At 54.1% G+C, this 18,895-nt stretch overlaps 1 protein-coding gene across 1 annotated transcript; it reads right to left on the reverse strand.

Moving 5' to 3' along the window:
• Window positions 1-2,022: 2,022 nt before the first annotated feature.
• PLAUR (plasminogen activator, urokinase receptor) lies at window positions 2,023-18,608 on the reverse strand. The gene is made up of 7 exons (XM_079800093.1): window positions 18,454-18,608; window positions 15,884-15,994; window positions 14,828-14,971; window positions 7,146-7,310; window positions 5,975-6,109; window positions 3,374-3,520; window positions 2,023-2,591 (listed from the first exon to the last, which is right to left on the reverse strand). Exons 1-7 carry the CDS (start codon window positions 18,506-18,508, stop codon window positions 2,338-2,340), a joined length of 1,011 nt encoding a protein of 336 aa, XP_079656219.1. The 5' UTR covers window positions 18,509-18,608; the 3' UTR covers window positions 2,023-2,337.
• Window positions 18,609-18,895: the final 287 nt, after the last annotated feature.

Here is an 18,895-nt window from a genome sequence, read left to right on the forward strand (position 1 = left end):
TGAATGTGTCCCCTCAAAATATATGTTGAAGTCCTCACCCTCAGGATCTATGAATGTGACCTTATTTGGAAATAGGGTCTTTGCAGATGTGATTAAGTTAAGATGAGGTCATACTGGGTTAGGGTGGGCCCCGAAATCCATGGCTGGTGTCCTTATAAGGAGAGGGGGAGATTTGGAGACGCACAGCCCCATTCACAGAGAAGAAGGTCGTGTGACGACAGGCAGAGGGTGGGGTGAGGTAGCTGTAAACCAAGGAGCGTCACGGATTGTCGGCAGCACCCAGAGGCTTCAGAAGGAACGTGGCTCTGCCAGCACCTGGGATTTGGGCTCCTAGCAGCCAGAACTCCGAGAGAACACATTCCTGTGGTTGAAGCCCAGTTGCCAGTTTGTGGGAACCGATAGCAGCCCGAGGCAGTGGGAGCAGCTGGGCTTCCGGCTCCCCCCGCACATGGCATCTGCTGGGGGGCCATGTCCAAGGCAGCTCCTTCGCGCGTGTGTGGGGCCCGGGCTGAGAGGACTGGAGCATCTGTGGCTCCCTCTCCAGATGGCACCCGTGCACGGGCAGCTTGGGCGGCCTCGCGGCACGCAGGCTCGGCGCAGGAGGACTTTCACAGGCAGCTGGCTCCCCGGAAGCGGACGGCTCCTGAGAGCCTGGGCCCAGGGCGTGGCATGGCACCCCTCCCACCACATTCTATGGGCCAAAGCAGTCACAGGGCCACCCGTGTTCACGAGGTAGAGTTACAGCCCTGACCGGTTTGGCTCAGTGGATAGAGCGTCGGCCTGTGGACTGAAAGGTCCCAGGTTCGATTCCGGTCAAGGGCATGTACCTTGGTTGCGGGCACATCCCCGGTGGGAGGTGTGCAGGAGGCAGCTGATCGATGTTTCTCTCTCATTGATGTTTCTAACTCTATCCCTCTCCCTTCCTCTCTGTTAAAAATCAATAAAATATATATATATATATATATATATATATATATATATATATATATATATATATATTTAAAAAAAGAGGTAGAGTTACAGACCCCCTCTCCTTAAGCCAATGACAGTTGGTAACGTGTTTTGGGGAGGTCCTAAAAGGAAACTTAGTCCCAAGTACCAGGGAAGAAGACTTATCTTTTCCTTCATTTGCCACAGGGCCCCATGTAATGTGCCTCTATGGGTTTGCCTCAGCGAACCATGGAAAATGTGAACTCGTCCACAGTGTGCTCCAAGAGCGCCATTGAAATGGTAGCTCTTTGTTTTGGTCAGCGAGTCCGAGGGTATCTCAGGAAATAGAGCCCAGCCTTTATGCCCTGGCCCCAGAGCATCAGGGGAAATGTAGTCCTCGCCTTGTTCTTCACTGCAGTGCATCCAGGGAGTCTGGCAGGCAAGTTATCCCCCACACATCTCCTGTCTCAGAGCCCGCGGGAAATGAGACATGCCTACACAGAACAACAAAGTAGTCTTGACCTTTGGCGTTTGGGAGAAGAGACGGGAAGGTTCGTGCTGAGGTGGGTGAGTTAGAAGTTTGCATTTGGAGCCCAGAAATGGATGTGGGGGTGACTTAGGGTGGAAGCCCCTCGGGACTGCTCCCAAGGCGGAGGCCTTGACCACCTGGGTCCTACCATGTGACCCCTACTTCCAGGAGCCTGAGGAAGGGTGCCCCCCATGCAGCTCTGAAAGATAGATGCTCTCAGCCGATGAGGCTCAGTGGTTGATCATCAACCTATGAACCAGGAGGTCACAGGTTCGATTCTGGGTCAGGGCACATGCCTGGGTTGCAGGCTCGATCCCCAGTAGGGGGCGTGTAGGAGGCAGCTGATCAATGATTCTCTCTCATCATTGATGTTTCTATCTCTCTCTCCCTCTCCCTCCCTCTCTGAAATCAATAAAAATATATAGAAAGAAAGAAAGAGGGGAGGGGAGGGAGGGAGGGAGGGAGGGAGGAAGGAAGGAAGGAAGGAAGGAAGGAAGGAAGGAAGGAAGGAAGGAAGGAAGGAAGGAAGAGAGATAGACGTTATGGAGAAGGGCAGGACTGGCTCTGTTCATTGGTATAAAAATCTTTATATAAAGTATAAAATATTAAATAAAACAAATATTAATTCATAATAACAACAATAGGTGCAACAATATTAGTAACAACAAGAACTCCTGCTGGCCCGCAGCCTTTCTCTAGCTTTTCTCCTCTGTTTCTCGTAATTCTGTGGGACAGGTGTTTTCACAGCTGGGGAAACTGAGGCCCAGAGGAAGCAGCACATGGGCCTGAAGTCACACGGCAAGTCTGCAGGCCTGGGAGCTGAGGGGAGGGGCGAAGGGGTCCCCTGGATCCAGCCAGGGCAGGGAGAGCGTGGGGGTTCAGGTCCAGAGGAGCATGCCTCCCCATAGTCTTGCAGTCATAAGTAGAGTGATGGTGAGGCTGAGGTGGGCAGGGCCAGGCCGGGGGGCGCCCCCCCTGCGGGACTGGACATCTCGGTTGGGGTGGTTACAGCCATTTCCGGTACAGCAGGAGACGTTGGGGTCCGTCAATTTGAAGGCTTCAGCCACATGGAGGCCCTGGCACCACGAGGCCGTTGCACAGCCTCTCACCGTGTAGCCTGGGTGGCCTGGCTCTGAGGAGAGAGAAGACGGTGTGACTTCCCGCCCTCGGGCCCGACCTCCCAGGGGGACGAGCCACCTGGTGGTGGACACCACCGGAAAAGGCAGAAGGTCTGAGCGTGGAGCAGGGGACCTGTGAAGTTACAAATATTCTCCTAATAATGCCCAAACCTCGTTTGGCTTTATCCGCTCTCCTGAGCCTACAATGGCGTTTTCCCGAACCACCAGGACATGTGATCTTGCAACAGACTGAATGCAGAAGCAGCTACGAGGACCCAGCTGTCTTCCATTAAGCCAGACAGTAACGAGATTTGCAAAAGTGTAGAATAATGCCAGTCTTTTCGTTAAATTTTTTTTTTCATTTTGCAAAATGTAGTCTTCTTGTTTCCATAAAAATATGTTCACGTGTAATGAGCTTTTAATTGTTATTTTAAAATAAATTAATAAGTACATCTTATAAAAATGCCCCTTTTAATTTATAATGCAGTTAATATCTGATAGATATAACCGACGGAAACAATACCTCTTGGGAGCGCGAAGGAATCTTGAGACCAAAAAGTCTGGGAACTACTGGGACAGAGACCTTTCCAGGACGTCACAGGATGGAAGCCCGGGGTGTCCGTGGGAAGTCCCGCCCCCAAAACGGCCCACATTCCCTACTGGGCAAGTCCCAATTCCTTACTACAACCTGTACCCTGCTGCAGGAAACCCCATAGAAGACCCACCTCCACCAAGTCCAGCCAAACTGGAGGTCAACCTCCTACAGATCCCCCTTCCAACCCCCAAAGGGCCTCACCATCAGTGCCTGTGGCTTCCAGACACTGGTTCATGGGGCCTCGGCAGGCGGTGAGGGAGGTCTCCTCGGGGGAACACCCGTGGGTGCTGTTCCCCTGACAGCTGTAACACTGGAGGCCATTCGGCGGCAGGTTTTCAAGCTCCATCACTTGGGGGAAGACAAGAGACTATGGTCATTAAAACAGGGTTAGGGTGTAGGGAGGGGTGTCCTCCTGCCTGCCTGGACTCCCAGCTCTCAGCCTGAGATGGCACGGCCCCCTCTTGTGGCAGACACTGGAACCGCACTCTCTTTTGGGGGTTCTCTGGGGCCCGTGGGAGAAATCCCAACTCTCAGGGCCCCATGAGCCCCTGTCAGACCAGGCTCTGGGTAAGCATCTGGGTAAGATCAAACAGTCCCTACTCTCACAGAACTTACAGTTTGGAGTGACACTGTCCATGCGGTGGTCACTAGCCACTTATGGTTGCATCTACATTGGAATGAATTAATAATCCTATCTAAAAGAGTAATATGCAAATTGACCATCACTCCAACACACAAGATGGCTGCCCCCATGTGGTCAAAAATGGCTGCCCCCATGTGGACACAAGATGGCCACCACAAGATGGCCAGCAGGGGAGGGCAGTCGGGAGGGACCAGGCCTGCAAGGGAGGGCAGTTGGGGGCGATCAAGCCTGCAGGGGAGGGCAGTTAGGGGTGATCAGGCCTGCAAGGGAGGGCAGTTGGGGGTGACCGGGCCTGCAGGGAAGGGCAGTTGTGGGGGACCCAGGCCTACAGGGGAGGGCAGTTGGGAGGGACCAGGCCTGCAAAGGAGGGCAGTTGTGGGCGATCAGGCCAGCAGGGGAGGGCAGTTGGGAGGGGCCAGGCCTGCAAAGGAGGGCAGTTGTGGGCGATCAAGCCTGCAGGGGAGGGCAGTTAGGGGCAAAAAGACTGGCAGGGGAGCAGTTAGGCGTCAATCAGGCTGGCAGGGGAGTGGTTAGGAGGTGATCAGGCTGGCAGGCAGGCGAGCAGTTGGGAGCCAGCAGTCCTGGATTGTGAGAGGGATGTCCAACTGCCCGTTTAGGCCCGATTCTACTGGGATTGGGCCTAAAAGGGCAGTCGGACATCCCTCAAGGGGTCCCAGATTGGAGAGGGTGTAGGCTGGGCCAAGGGACACCCCCCACCCCGTGGACAAATTTCGTGCACCACGCCTCTAGTCTATACTAATAAAAGCCTATGCGGTCATCACGCCCTCACGCCGTAACTATCCATCACCAGGAAGCTGTGTGCGCAGCGGGCGCATGCGGGTGGACAGGGACTTGACACTGCGTGGGCGGTGGGTCCCGGCGGCTCCGCACAGCAACGCCAGGGGCCGGACCCCCAGCTCCGACCTACCTCTTTGGGGCAATCCATTGAGGAGCCCCAGATGGGTGGGCGGGGCCTACTACTTTGTGGAGATCGATCTCGGGGCTCCCACACTGTGAGAGGGCACAGGCCAGGCTGGGGAAACCCCTCCCCCCCAGTGCACAGATTTCATGTACCAGGCCTCTAGTAATGACATAAAATTCAAAATTCAGTTCTCATGTCAAGTGCTCCATAGCCATTTGTGGTAGTGGCGACCATATGCACAGTACTGTTTCACAGACAGAGTAACATGATGGGCTTAGTTTATACGGAAGGGGCGGGGCAGGGACATTTCACTGAGGATGATACTTTAAAGCGGAGACCCCAATGAGAAATAGCCAGTCAGGTGAACTCCTCAGGGAGATGTGTTCCTAGCGGAGGGCACTGCATGTGCAAAGGCCCTGAGGCAGGGCGGTGTTTGGCAGTTGCAGAACTAAATCAAGACCAGGAGGCAGGGGGGTGATGCATTACATAGGGCATAGCATGGCCTCTGGTTTTATCCTAAGAGCAAGGGGAAGTTAAAGTGCTTGAGGAAGGAGAGCGACAAGATCTCATTTACATTTAAAAATAATCTCTCGCCGAAACCGGTTTGGCTCAGTGGATAGAGCGTCGGCCTGCGGACTGAAAGGTCCCAGGTTCGATTCCGGTCAGGGGCAGGTACGTTGGTTGCAGGCACATCCCCAGTAGGGGGCGTGCAGGAGGCAGCTGATCGATGTTTCTCTCTCATCGATGTTTCTAACTCTCTATCTCTCTCCCTTCCTCTCTGTAAAAAATCAATAAAATATATTAAAAATAAATAAATAAAATCAATAAAATTATAAAATAAATAAATAAAAATAATCTCTCTTGCTGCTGTGTTGAACACTGGGGACCAGAGAGGAGGTCATTGCAACAATCTAAGCGAGAGGTCATGGTGGCTTAACCCGGGGTGGGGAGCAGTGGAAGGATTCAAGAGGATGTAGGAAGCATCACCTGTGGGTCTTGGTGAAGGTGGGATAGACTCATTGGATTCCCACAAATTCCTTCTTTGCGGAAGGACTTGCTATGTCTATCTTTCAGAGGAAGAAACAGGGACCTGGAGAGGAGGTATGAGCCCACAAGAGAGTGGCCGTGTCCTGGAGGGTGTCTCCCTCCCAGATCCCAGACCCCACGCTGGGCCCTGCCCCTTACCTGGGCCCCGCCCTTACCTGGGCCCCACCCCTTACCTGGGCCCCGCCCTTACCTGGGCCGCCGTTGCATCTGGTGGTGTTGCAGCACCGCAGGAAGTGGAAGGTGTGGTTGCTGTGGAAGCCCGTGGGGCCTGGGCAGCCGGGGAGGTGGCCACAGCCTCGGGAGTGGCGCTCATCCCCTGGACTCCCTGTGGGGCAGAGGGGGGGTCAGAGCGTTGGGGAAGGCCTGAGCCGGGAGTGGCCCCCGCAGCAGCCGCCTGTCCATTCTCTGCTGCACCCGTCATTAGAGGAGCCGCATTTCCTTTGCGGCAGCATATATCTAGCCGAAGACATTTCCCAGTCTCAGGGTCCACAGTCATGTGGCTAAGTTCTGGCTAATGCGGTATAAGTAGAAAGGTTTATGGGATTTCCAGAAACAAGAACCCTTACAAAATGAGAGGTGCCCCTTTTTGCCCCTTCTTTTCACCTTCCTTGTTTTTTGTGTATTTTAAAAAAAAAAACCCTCACCCAGCCCTGACCGGTTTGGCTCGGTGGATAGAGCGTCGGCCTGCAGGCTCAAGGGTCCCAGGTTCGATTCCAGTCAAGGGCATGTACCTTAGTTGCAGGCACATCCCCAGTGGCGGGTGTGCAGGAGGCGGCTGATGGATGTTTCTCTCTCATCGATGTTTCTAACTCTCTCTCCCTCTCACTTCCTCTCTGTAAAAATATCAATAAAATGTATTAAAAAAAAAAAAAAAAAAACCCTCACCCGAAGACATGCTTAGAGAGAGGAAGGGAGAGAGAGAAACATCGAAGTGAGAGAGAAATCTTGACCGGATATGCTCCCCGACTGGGTATCAAACTCGCAACCCACGTATGTGCCCTGACTGGGAATCGAACTGGCAACCTTTCGGTGCATGGGACAATGCTCCATCCACGGAGCCACTCCAGCAGGGCTCCCCTTCCCTCTTCCTGGAACAGGGGCCCGAGGCCCGGGCCTCTGGCAGCTGTTTCGGGCTATGAGGCAATCTTGGGAATGGAAGCGGTACGTAAGAAACGGGAAAGCATCTGGGTTCCTGCTGGCTCTGAGCGGCCGTCATGGCCCCGGACGTCCTGCCACGGGACTTGGGTGTGTGGGAGAACTAACTTGCTACCTTGCTTAAACCCCTGTGATGTGGGGGTTTCAGGACAGCCTTGGGAAGGAGCAAGGCAGCGGGGAGGAGGGGCTGGCAGGGTGGGGCTCACCGGCCAGGTCCCGGTCCCGGTGGGTCACCACCTCCAGGCACTGTTCACTGGGGCTGCGGCACTGGAGGCTCTTGTCCCGGCCCCTCTCGCAGCTCAGGTCTGAAGAGGCGCAGGAAACGCATTCGAGGTACCGGCTTCGGCTTCGGGGAAAGGCGGGAGCCCGGCCTGAGTGTGTGGGGGGGAGCAGGAGGGTGAGTCCACGGGGCGAGGCCTGGAGATCCAGCTCCCTTGAAGGCTCACCTCAGCATCAACCCCTCCTTATCCCACGCCAGCCAGTCGTCAAACCCTGTCCATTCTGAATCTTTCTGGAACGCATTCCCCCCTTTCCGGTCCCACGACCAGGTCCAGCTCAGGCCTCCTTCAATACCAGCTCCTCCCTGGCCTCCCGGCATCCATTGTTGCCACCCCCACCCCAGCCCCTGTGCATCCCCTCACGGCCCTAGAAGGATGTTTCTAATACTCAACTCTGACCCTGTCTCTCCCCTGCTCCAAACCCCTCCATAGCTCCCCAGTGCCCTCAGCATGGCATTCAAGGCCCATCAAAGCCTGGGTCCTGCCTCCCTCTCCTGCCTCATCTCCCTCACTGTCCCTCGTACTCTACTCCGCACCACTTCCCACAGTTCCCAAATACACACGCCAACACACGCAGCCTTTGCATCTACTGTTCCCTGGCTCTTTACTTCCCGTATATCCTACTCATTCTTCAGGATTCGTCTTCTCCAATTTCACCTTCCCCAAGAAGCTCTCCCTGACCTTTCAGGCCGGATCAGGGGCCTCTCTGGGCCCCCCAATCCCAGCCCTGCTGACTCGGGGTCCCCCCTGTGTGGTGACAGGCTTCTTTCCCTCAGTGGACTCTGAGCCCCAGGAGAGCAGGGCCAAGGCGGTCTTTGTCACGACTGTGTCCCAATACCACGAGCAGAAGGCCTGGGCCAGGGAAGATACGGAATAAGTATCTATTGAACGAACGAATGAGTAAATGAACACTTACAACCCTTCTCTTGTTCCCTGTGGTAGCCTATCTCCACGACAGCCCCCGTAAGCCCCACTTTCTGGTGTTTATGCCCTTGTGTAGTCCTTTCCCATAAAGAGGGCTGCCCTGCCCGATATGGCTCAGTTGGTTGGGCATCTTCCTGTGCACCAGGAGGTTACTGGTTCAAGTACTGGTCCAGGGCACATGCCTGGGTGGCAGCTCGATTCCTCCGATGGGAAGCATCCTGCAGAAGGCAGCCTATCGATATTTCTCTCTCCCTCTCTCTCTCAAAATCAATAAACGTAAAAAATAAAAATAGCCCTAGTCCCATGGTCGGCAAACTGCGGCTCGCAAGCCACATGCAGCTCTTTGGCCCCTTGAGTGTGGCTCTTCCACAAAATCCACGGCCTGGGCGAGTCTATTTTTAAAAAAATATATATTTTATTGATTTTTTACAGAGAGGAAGGGAGAGGGAAAGAGAGTTAGAAACATCGATGAGAGAGAAACACCGATCAGCTGCCTCCTGCATACTCCCTACTGGGGATGTGCCTGCAACCAAGGTACATGCCCTTGACCAGAATCGAACCTGGGACCCTTGAGTCTGCAGGCCGACGCTCCATCCACTGAGCCAAACCGGTTGGGGCGTGGGCGAGTCTATTTTGAAGAAGTGGCATTAGAAGAAGTTTAAGTTGAAAAAATTTGGCTCTCAAAAGAAATTTCAATCGTACTGCTGATATTTGGCTCTGTTGACTAATGAGTTTGCTGACCACGGCCCTAGCCGGTTTGGCTCAGTGGATAGAGCGTCGGCCTGCGAACTGAAAGGTCCCAGGTTCGATTCCGGTCAAGGGCACATGCCCGGGTTGTGGGCTCGATCCCCAGTGGGGGACTTGCAGGAGGCAGCCGATCAATGATTCTCTCTCATCATGGATGTTTCTATCTCTCTCTCCCTCTTCCTTCCTCTCTGAAATCAATAAAAATATATTTAAAAAACAAAATAAAAATAAAAAGAATAGGGCTGACCTGTGTAACCAAAGGATACTGTGTGAATGATGGTGTGTGATTTCTGGGCGACCTTGTAAAAGACATTGCCACTTTCCCCCAGCTCTCTCTTGGATCACTTGCTCTCCATGGGGAAGCCAGCTGCCATGTTGTAAGGACACTCAAGCAGCCCCGTGGCCAGGTCGATGTGGCGGGAACTGAGGCCTTTGCCAAGGCCAAGGGAGCGGGTCCTCCATGGGAGTGAAGCTACCTTGGGAGCCTTCGGATGACCGCAGCCCAGCCGTCATCTTAACTACAACCACATTAAAGGTCCAGAACCATCTAGCCACGCCACGTCCGGATTCTCCACCTTCAGAAACGTTGTGAAATAATGGGTGCTTATTTTTGTTTTAAGTTTTGGGACAATCTGTAATGCAGCGATAGCTAACTAATACACTGCCCAAGTGTGTCAAGGATCAAAACGTCACCTGAGTGATCTGTGATAACATTGCCTCTCCCATGGACCTTCGAGGTCAGGCCAGGGGAAGGAGTTACTGTCCCTGGATTCACCAGTCATTCCTCTGCCCAGGCCCTGGCCCATACCATCCCCAAGCCTGGCATGCCCACCCCTTCCTGACCCCAGATAGCCAAGCTGAGAGAAACGAGAGGGCTGTCTCAGCCAAGGCTCTCGACTGGCGAGCCAGCAGCTGTGATTAGGTAAATCAATTACATCAAAGGCCAAATCTCCCCCACCCTCAGAGAAAAAGAGCTAAAAGGCCAACTTCCCATGTCTTCTCACATGAAAGTCCATAAAAATGAAAACATGAATTGCCATCATTGCCAAAATAACTGCCTCAGACCGCCCATGGGTCTCCTGTGGGGACTCCTCTTGTGTCGCTCTTCTAGACGTGGGTGATCCTCAGGGTAGTCTTAGGCCCTTTTCATTTCCCACGGTGCACACTCTCTCCCATGGGGGTGCTACCTATTGATGCGTCTTCATTTCCACCCACCTGCTGGGAACTCCAAAATCTCTCTCCAGGCAAGACATCTCTCTGACCTCCATACCTACATACCCAACTGCATCCTGGAGGCCGCCTGGCTATCCCTCAAACCCCTGATTCTCTACTTGCCCCAAATGAAGCTCTCCATCTTCTCCCCAGGCCTGCTCTTTCTCCTGAATTCCATGTCTCCGAGGTGGCCCCACCCAGTCCTCCGGGGCAGAAACCTGGCAGACTCCTTGATCCTCCACTGATAGGTATCAATCTGGACATTCTACTGATCTGTTTTTTCGTTCTTTAATCCTTTTGCTCTGCTATTTCTGATCTCTATTAAGCACATCTACCGAGTTCTTAATTTCAGTCACTGTTCTATATTTACTGTTCGACTTTTACATTTAAAAAAATATATCTTAATGATTTCAGAGAGGAAGGGAGAGAGAGAGAGAGAGAGAGAGAGAGAGAGAGAGAGAGAGAGAGAGAGAGAGAAACATCAATGATCGAACCTGGGACTCTTCAGTCCGGAGGCCGACACTCTATCCACTGAGCCAAACTAGCTAGGGCTCTTTTACATTTTGTTTGTTGGTTTGTTCGTTTGTGATTGGATCCTCGCCTGAGGATATTTTCCCATTGATTTTTACTGAGAGTGGAAGGGAGGGAGAGAGACAGAGAGCAAAACATTGATGTGAGAGACACATTGATTGGTTGCCTCCCACATGTGCCCTGACCTGGGCTGGGGACCCAGCCTGCAACGGAGGTATGTGCCCTCGACCGAATCAAACCCGAGACCCTTTATTTAGTCTGCGAGCCGATGCTCTTTCTACTGAGCCAAACCGGCTCAGATTTCTGCTAAAACTTACCCTTTCCTCTATGTTCTTCAATATATTGATCATAGCTGTTGTAAAGTCCCATGTGTAATAACTCCAATATCTGAAGAATGACGATTCTGTTTCTATTGTGGGATTTTCCTCTTGGCTTCCGGTCAATTGGCCCTTTTTATTTTCTTCAAGCTACCTTGTAAGTTTTGATTAGATGCCAGACATTATAGACGAACATTTGTAAAGGCTTAGAATGATGTATCTTCCTCCGAAGAGGGCCAGGCTTTCTTCCCGCTGACGATGGGAAGTAGGTGTTTTTTGGGGCCGGTCTATTTCAGTTTTGCCCCTACTCCCAGGGTGTGGTCTCAGAGAAAAGCCTGAGGTGGTTACCAAAGGCCTTTCTTGCCAACTTGGCAACTTGGGTCTGCCCAGCATCCTATGCCTGCCGGGATCCTTGCTCGGTTCTGTAGCTTCCCGGATACTATTTCCTGCTGAGTTCCCTGGAGTCTCACCTCGTGCAAGCACAGCCTGCCAAAGACTGAAGGAAGTCGTCTGCAGAGTTTTGGATTCCCTTCTCTGGCTTTTTCCTCTCATTTTCTAGACATTGACAGCCCCAGACACCACCTCTGTCTTCTTGGTCCAGCGACGGCCTCTCTCTGGTTTCCGCTTCTCCTCCACCCACAGTAGCCGATTGGAAAGTGCTCTCCAGGAAAAGCCTAGCTTGTCTGTGGAACTCAACCGCTGCGCTTCCTTATTTCAAAGACTGTGGCATCAGCTTCTCTTCTTCATCGGCGGCCCGTCAGTGACTTCCAATGACTGTTTATAATCCATCCAGTTTTCACAGCTGTCATTGGCAGGGGATTCGTCTTAAACCATCGACTCCATCGTGACCAGAACTACAACACCACTGCCATGTCTAACCTGTCACTAAACCTTGCTCATCTACTAGTAAATAGCTCCAAAATCCATCCACTTCTCTCCGTCTGCAGGGCTGACACTCAAATGCAGCCACCTTCCTCTTCACCTGGACAACCTCGTCCACCCAAGTTGGTCTCCCCTTCCCTATCTTCCCTCCATCACTGCATCCCTCCATCACCACATCACTACATCCCTCCATCACTACATCCCTCCATCACCACATCCCTCCATCACTACATCCCTCCATCACTGCATCCCTCCATCACCACATCCCTCCATCACTGCATCCCTCCATCACTACATCCCTCCATCACCACATCCCTCCATCACTACATCCCTCCATCACTGCATCCCTCCATCACCACATCCCTCCATCACTGCATCCCTCCATCACTACATCCCTCCATCACCACATCCCTCCATCACTACATCCCTCCATCACTACATCCCTCCATCACTGCATCCCTCCATCACCACATCCCTCCATCACCACATCACTACATCCCTCCATCACCTCATTCCTCCATCATCACATCCCTCCATCACCTCATCCCTCCATCACTGCATCCCTCCATCATGACCTCCCCCCATTCCCAGGGTGAAGTCTGTATTCCTCACCACAGCCTGGAGACCCTGTGTAACATGATGCAGTCAATTTCACCAGCTCCTCTCGCCCCATGTTACCCTTTCCTCCAGCCAGACTACTTCCACCCACCTCTGGGCCTTTGTATCTATTGCTCCCTTTGCCTGGAAAACCCTTTCCACTGTCATTTTATTTTATTTTTTAGGGTTTTATTTATTTATTTATTTATTTATTTATTTATTATTTTTATTGATTTCAGAGAGGAAGGGAGATGGGGGAGATAGAAACATCAATGATGAGAATCATTGATTGGCTGCCTCCTGCACACCCCCTACTGGGGACTGAGCCCACAACCAGGGCATGTGACCTTGACCAGAATTGAACCCGGGACCCGTCAGTCCCCAGGTCGTCGCTCTATTCACTGAGCCACACCAGCTAGGGCTCCACTGTCTTTTTAACAGTCTCACTCCTCTCATCCCTCAAGATCCAGCTTAGCTGTTGCTTCCTGTAGGAAACCGTCCCTGACCTGGTCAGTATCTCCTCCAGGGTCCCACAGCCCCTCCTCTTCGTGTATCCCAGCCCCAACCTCTCTGGCCTCTGTTCCCCCAGCTCAGCCCTGACAGTTCTGGGCGGAGCTTCCCCACGACGCCATCTCTGTTCCTCCTTTACGGTTCTCATCCTCTGCTGTGCTCCCCCCCCCCCCCCCCCCGCAGCTCTGATGACTCTGGGCGGTCACTGTCTGGCGATGGGTCCCCCGTCCCCTGGGCTGTGAGCTCTGTGGGAGCAGGGCCCAGGGCTGTCTGGGCACAGCTGTGTCCAGTGTCACTCACGTACAGGATGTGGTTTAACCAGCTATCTAGTCACCACAGCAGGGTAAGGTGGCATTAGACATGGGGCTGACAGGGGCATGTCATCCAAGCTCTCTGGTGGACCCCTGACCACTTCAACCCTTTCTTTAGAATCCTCATGTCCCCAAATCCACCAGCTAAAGGAGCAACACCAGACCCAGCAGGGGGCCTCCAGGGGCCTCTTCCAATGGATCAATGCCTTCAGCACTGATCGATATTATTAAATATTTTGAATATCATCTCTCATTAGAAGCATTACTTGGACCCAATTATTAGTGTTTTCCTTAAACATATCTAACCACAGAGGAAGCTGGCGTCATCTCTTTCGTCACTTCCTTGAAAATGAACATCTGATTCAGTTCTCGCCCACAGATAAAAGTTTGAGGTCAGGATGGATGAAGAACATGAAAAACCCGGTACAGCCTGGACAGTGTGGCTCAGTGGTTGAGCGCTGACCCATGAACCAGGAGGTCACGGATTAATTCCCGGTCAAGGGCACATGCCCGGGTTGTGGGCTGGATCCCCAGTGTGGGGAGTGCAGGAGACAGCTGGTCACTGATTCTCTCTCATCATTGATGTTTCCATCCCTTTCTCCCTCTCCCTTCCTCTCTCTGAAATCAATAAAAACCTATTTTTAAAAAAGAAAAAAAACAAAACAAATACAGGCTCTCTGCTTACTGACGGCATTGACTGGACTGGCCTTAATCAATTGCCTTCCTCGTTAGGGCCAGAAAAAATGAATCTCTGCCTGCCCTCCATTCCTTCCCCTCCTTTCTCTCCTGTGGAAATGTGGGGACCTGGAATCTTTCTAAGTCTTTTTCGTAAACAGACCAGAGCCTGAAGCCACGGGACTCAACACAAGTTTCTTCACATCCTTTCCCGCTGCGACAGCCAAGGAGCGTCTATTCTAGGGAACCTTCCCAGCCCACTGCAGCCTGTGACGCCCTCCTCCCGGACTCCCCTTAAGAACTTGGAGCCTCTGGTATCTCTGGTCTTTGTATCCCTGTCCCTATGATCTACTGCCCGAGCCATCTCCTGTCCCATGGAAAAGGTTAGATGACAAATCTTCAGTGAGATACCTCATCCACCTCTTGAGTGTATGTGTGTGTAGCTTTGTAAGAGTAGGTGTTGCATCTTATACTTTAACAACCATAAAAACAAACATGTGCGGGGTGGGGGGGCGGGGGGGAGTCACTCGGGGAAAAAGAAGACATGTGTAATACTTTAAACAATAAAAAACAAAACAAAACACAAACATGTATGGGACGGGACAGAGTTAGGGAAGGGGATGAGTTTGTGGGTGGGACTGGTAGTAGTTTGAGATGCGATGGGGTTGATTTAGGGGTGGGGTTAGAGATGTGTTTGGAACAAGGATGAATTTGAGTTGGAGGGTGTTAGAGGTAAAGTGGATTTGGAGATGAGATCGGAGGTGAGGTTGAGTTGGGGTTGGTCTCGGGGTAAGGCACGGAGTTGGGGTTGGGGTGGCATAGGACTGAGGGTCGGATCGGGATGACTATGGGGTGACGTTGGAGATAGTTTGGGGTTGGGCATGGCAAGGGCTGTCCTACTCACCAGGGCTGGGCCGGTTGCACAAGTCGAACCCACACACGGCCTCTGTCAGGGTGATGACCTGCATGCCGATCCGATAGCTCATGGTCCTGTTGGTCTTCTCTGGGTGGGCGCAGTCCGTCTCCACCACCTCCAGCTCTGCACCTTCTGCGAGGAACGTATCCTGTTACCCCGGAGGCTCCTCGGGGCTCAGCCAGCCTCGGACACTCCTGGTTTTAAGGTAGCCACGCCTGTGGCTGATCCTCAGGCTTCTATTCTTATTCGGTCCAACTCTGTCTCTTCTGGAGTTACCCCCCCTCCCCACCCCTCACAGGGACCCTGCTCTCTCAGGGCCAGCACTATCACTGGGACCTTCTCGCTCCATCTCCCTCTCTCTCCCAACTTAGTAATCAGCAGGGAGATGCCTCTAATAGGAAATTCTAAAGGAAAATGCTTTAAGCTTACCCAAAAAGGATAAGACGATGATATAATAAATACTGTGTATTCCTCATCCAACTTTATGAAATATTAAGCACTTTGTTACATTTATTTCAGATATTTTAAAAATAAACTAACCTTAAAAGATACAGTGAAAGCCTTTGGTACCCCACCCCCCCTCACCCCACCCCGCCCTATCCCATTCCCCTATGCCCTGCCCAGAGCCAACCACTGGTGTAGGTCATTCTTACACTGTTGCTTCACATATTTTACACTTTATATTTAAAGGTATCATACTCTGCAGCATACTTTTTTTTTTTCTGTCCACCTTATATTTTTTAGGTGTATCCATGTTAATACCGCCGAGGCTCTTAGTGTTTCTATATTCTCAGGAGTTGAAATGCTGGCTGTAGGGCACGCTACTCTTCGTCTGTACTAGATAGTGCCAAATCGCTCTGTGAGGTAGACCTCCTAAAAGCAGGATCTGCAGCTCCACACCCTCATGACCCCAGCATTGTCAGGTTTCTAAATATCTGCCCATCTGCTGGGCGGGAAACGGACGGCCTCCTGGTCTTTTTGTTTGCATTTCCCCGCTAGTTGGTGAGACAAGGCATTCCCGGCGGCGCTGGAGTGGGGGCTTACCTTCCCATATGCTCAGGATCGTGGTCCTGCAGAGGTCCTGGCCAGGCGCACACTCTCGCACCTGGCAGTTCCCGGTCCTCTCACACCGCATGCACCGCAGGCCCCAGGTGGCTGCGGGGAGAGGGCGGGGACCACCGGAGAGTTTATTATAGCTCGGCGCCAGGGGCCCCCCTCGCCCCCTGCTGTCCCAACACCAGGACCAAGTCTCCAAGCCCTGTGCGCGCAGGGTCGTGCCCCACGTTCTTCCAGCCTCCGGGTTCCGAAGCTGGATCCCGGCCAGTGCACTCCTAGTCTGTCTCCCCCAATATTCTATCTACGCACCCCTTTCCTAAGGTTCTATCCCCCATCCCACCCCCCAACACACACACACACACACACACACACACACACACACACACACACACACGTCCTTCCCTAACGACTGGCCCTCGCTAATTTCCTCCTGAAATCTGTCTGCGTGCGGGCCCTATCCTGAAAGTCCTGTCGCCACGCTCTCAGTCCACCCGGAAGTCAAGCTCTGCTCCCGCATCCCGCCGCCCCTCGGTCTCCTCCGCCAGCTCTCCTAGGGCCATGCCATCCCCACCCGACTCCGGCGGATCTTGACGTCCTGCCTCCGTTCCCCCCACCGGACTTCCCCAGGTTCTACCCACTCCAAAGTCTGTCCCCAACATTCTCTCCCGCTCACAGTCCACTCTGAAGTTCTAACTCCGCCCATCAGCCCTCGGAGATTCTAACCCCCCACTGCGCCTGGGCAAGCACGGTAGCCCCCGGAGGTTCTCTCCCGCCCTCTAGCTCCTCCCCCAGGTCCCCTCCCCGCCCACTAGCTCCGCCCCGAGGTTCTCTCCCCACCCACTAGCTCCTCCCCTAGGTTCCCTCCCCGCCCTCTAGCTCCTCCCCCAGGTTATCTCCCCGCCCTCTAGCTCCTCCCCCAGGTTATCTCCCCGCCCTCTAGCTCCTCCCCCAGGTTCCCTCCCCGCCCTCTAGCTCCTCCCCCAGGTTCCCTCCCCGCCCACTAGCTCCTCCCCTAGGTTCCCTCCCGCCCACTAGCTCCTCCCCAGGTTCCCTCCCCGCCCACTAGCTCCTCCCCCAGGTTCTCTCCCCGCCCACTAGCTCCGCCCCCAGGTTCTCTCCCCGCCCACTAGCTCCTCCCCCAGGTTCTCTCCCCGCCCACTAGCTCCTCCCCTAGGTTCTCTCCCCGCCCACTAGCTCCTCCCTTAGGTTCTCTCCCCGCCCACTAGCTCCTCCCCTAGGTTCCCTCCCCGCCCACTAGCTCCTCCCCCAGGTTCTCTCCCCGCCCACTAGCTCCTCCCCTAGGTTCCCTCCCCGCCCTCTAGCTCCTCCCCCAGGTTCTCTCCCCGCCCACTAGCTCCTCCCCTAGGTTCCCTCCCCGCCCACTAGCTCCTCCCCCAGGTTCCCTCCCCGCCCACTAGCTCCTCCCCCAGGTTCCCTCCCCGCCCACTAGCTCCTCCCCAGGTTCCCTCCCCGCCCACTAGCTCCTCCCCCAGGTTCTCTCCCCGCCCACTAGCTCCTCCCCCAGGTTCTCTCCCCGCCCACTAGCTCCTCCCCCAGGTTCTCTCCCCGCCCACTAGCTCCTCCCCCAGGTTCCCTCCCCGCCCACTAGCTCCTCCCCTAGGTTCTCTCCCCGCCCACTAGCTCCGCCCTAGGCTCTCTCCCTGCCCACTAGCTCCTCCCCCAGGTTCTCTCCCCGCCCACTAGCTCCGCCCCGAGGTTATAGCTCCTCAGGCTAGCCCGGCTGCAAGACCTATTCTCCGCCCTCCAGGCCTGACATATGGTCCCTGCCCGCCGCCCCCCCAAATTCGGAGTCCTCCAGAGTCATTACTCATTCAACGGTCGGAAGAGCTTTCCGGGTTATTCATTGACAAAATACTCCTCAACCCCAAACAGCCCCCCTCCCACCTCGCTCTGACTCAGTTCCTTCTCTGTTTCCTCGAGTTTTGTCAACCCTTTCCCCTACATTTTCCGGGGAAAGCAGGTGAGAGGGTCCTCCGGAGACCAGCCCCAGGTCTCCAGCCTCTGCCTCCGTGACGCTCGGCCTTGACTCTTTGTGGACCGTGTGCTAAATGCTCTGTCCTCCCTACGTTGGGGGGAGGGGGGAGACAGAGTGGAGAGAGCAGGGGAACGGCCCTGCGGGGATCAGACTCCCACCTATTCAAGAACTGGCTGTGGGACCTCGGACCAGTTACTCAACCTCTCTCTGCCTCAGTTTCCTTCTGCGTAGTAAAACGGTTAACATATAATTCCGCCCTCCCGGTTTGAAATCGCAAGTAAAGAGCTTAGAAGAGGACCTGGAAGCCAGAGCGCACTCACCAAAAGGTGGCTGTTGCTAAATGCCTTCGCTCAACTAGGATTTCCTGAGGACACACTGTGTGCTAGGTACTGTGCCCTGTGGGGCTGCAGATAGGAGAACCATTGTTTCAATGCAGGGGCTGTGGACTGAGCTCCCCTCCTCCTCTCCTCCTCACCAGACTTGGAGTCCCCCTCCTCTCGCGTCCCTCCCTCCCCGCCCTCAGAGTCAGTTCCCAGAGCGGGTGCTGGGACCCGGCCCCTACCTGGAATGCAGGCTTGAACCAACAGCAGCAGCGGCAGCATTCCCGGGACGCCCATGGTAGGCAGCGGCTCTGTGCGTGGCCTCCCTGCACCTCTGAGTCTGGCCCCGGGAAGGAGACAGTTTTGTTAACCCCGGGGCTCCTCCCAGACGTTTGGCGAAAGAGCAAGTCAGCTCTGGATGCGTGGGCGCCCCACCTCCTTCCCCCTGCCACCCCCTGCCAAGCTTCCTCTACCAGGGCGGGGCCTGCGGAGTAGGGGGCTGGCTCTGCTCTGACTCACTTGGCCTTGATCACCGCGGAGTCCCAGACCGCTGGGGTGCAAATTCCAGCGCCCCCCCCCCCCGCCCCCCACGCACACCGCTTCCTTCTCTGGGATCTTGGGCAAGGAACCTCACTCCTCAGATTAAAACTTGTCCTGATGGGGAGTTCGTGGCTGACTATTAGA

The sequence above is a fragment of the Cnephaeus nilssonii genome (genome assembly GCF_951640355.1).
Source record: "Cnephaeus nilssonii genome assembly, chromosome: 20".
In the NCBI taxonomy this organism is placed as follows: domain Eukaryota; kingdom Metazoa; phylum Chordata; class Mammalia; order Chiroptera; family Vespertilionidae; genus Cnephaeus; species Cnephaeus nilssonii.

Coding starts and splice junctions, on each gene's coding strand:
- PLAUR (XM_079800093.1), bottom strand. CDS start 18,508: ATGGGCGTCCCGGGAATGCTGCCGCTGCTGCTGTTGGTTCAAGCCTGC. Junction 14,972..15,883: donor GATCCTGAGCATATGGGAAG/GTAAGCCCCCAC, acceptor CGTTCCTCGCAG/AAGGTGCAGAGCTGGAGGTG. Junction 6,110..7,145: donor CCGGGACCGGGACCTGGCCG/GTGAGCCCCACC, acceptor TCTGCCCCACAG/GGAGTCCAGGGGATGAGCGC.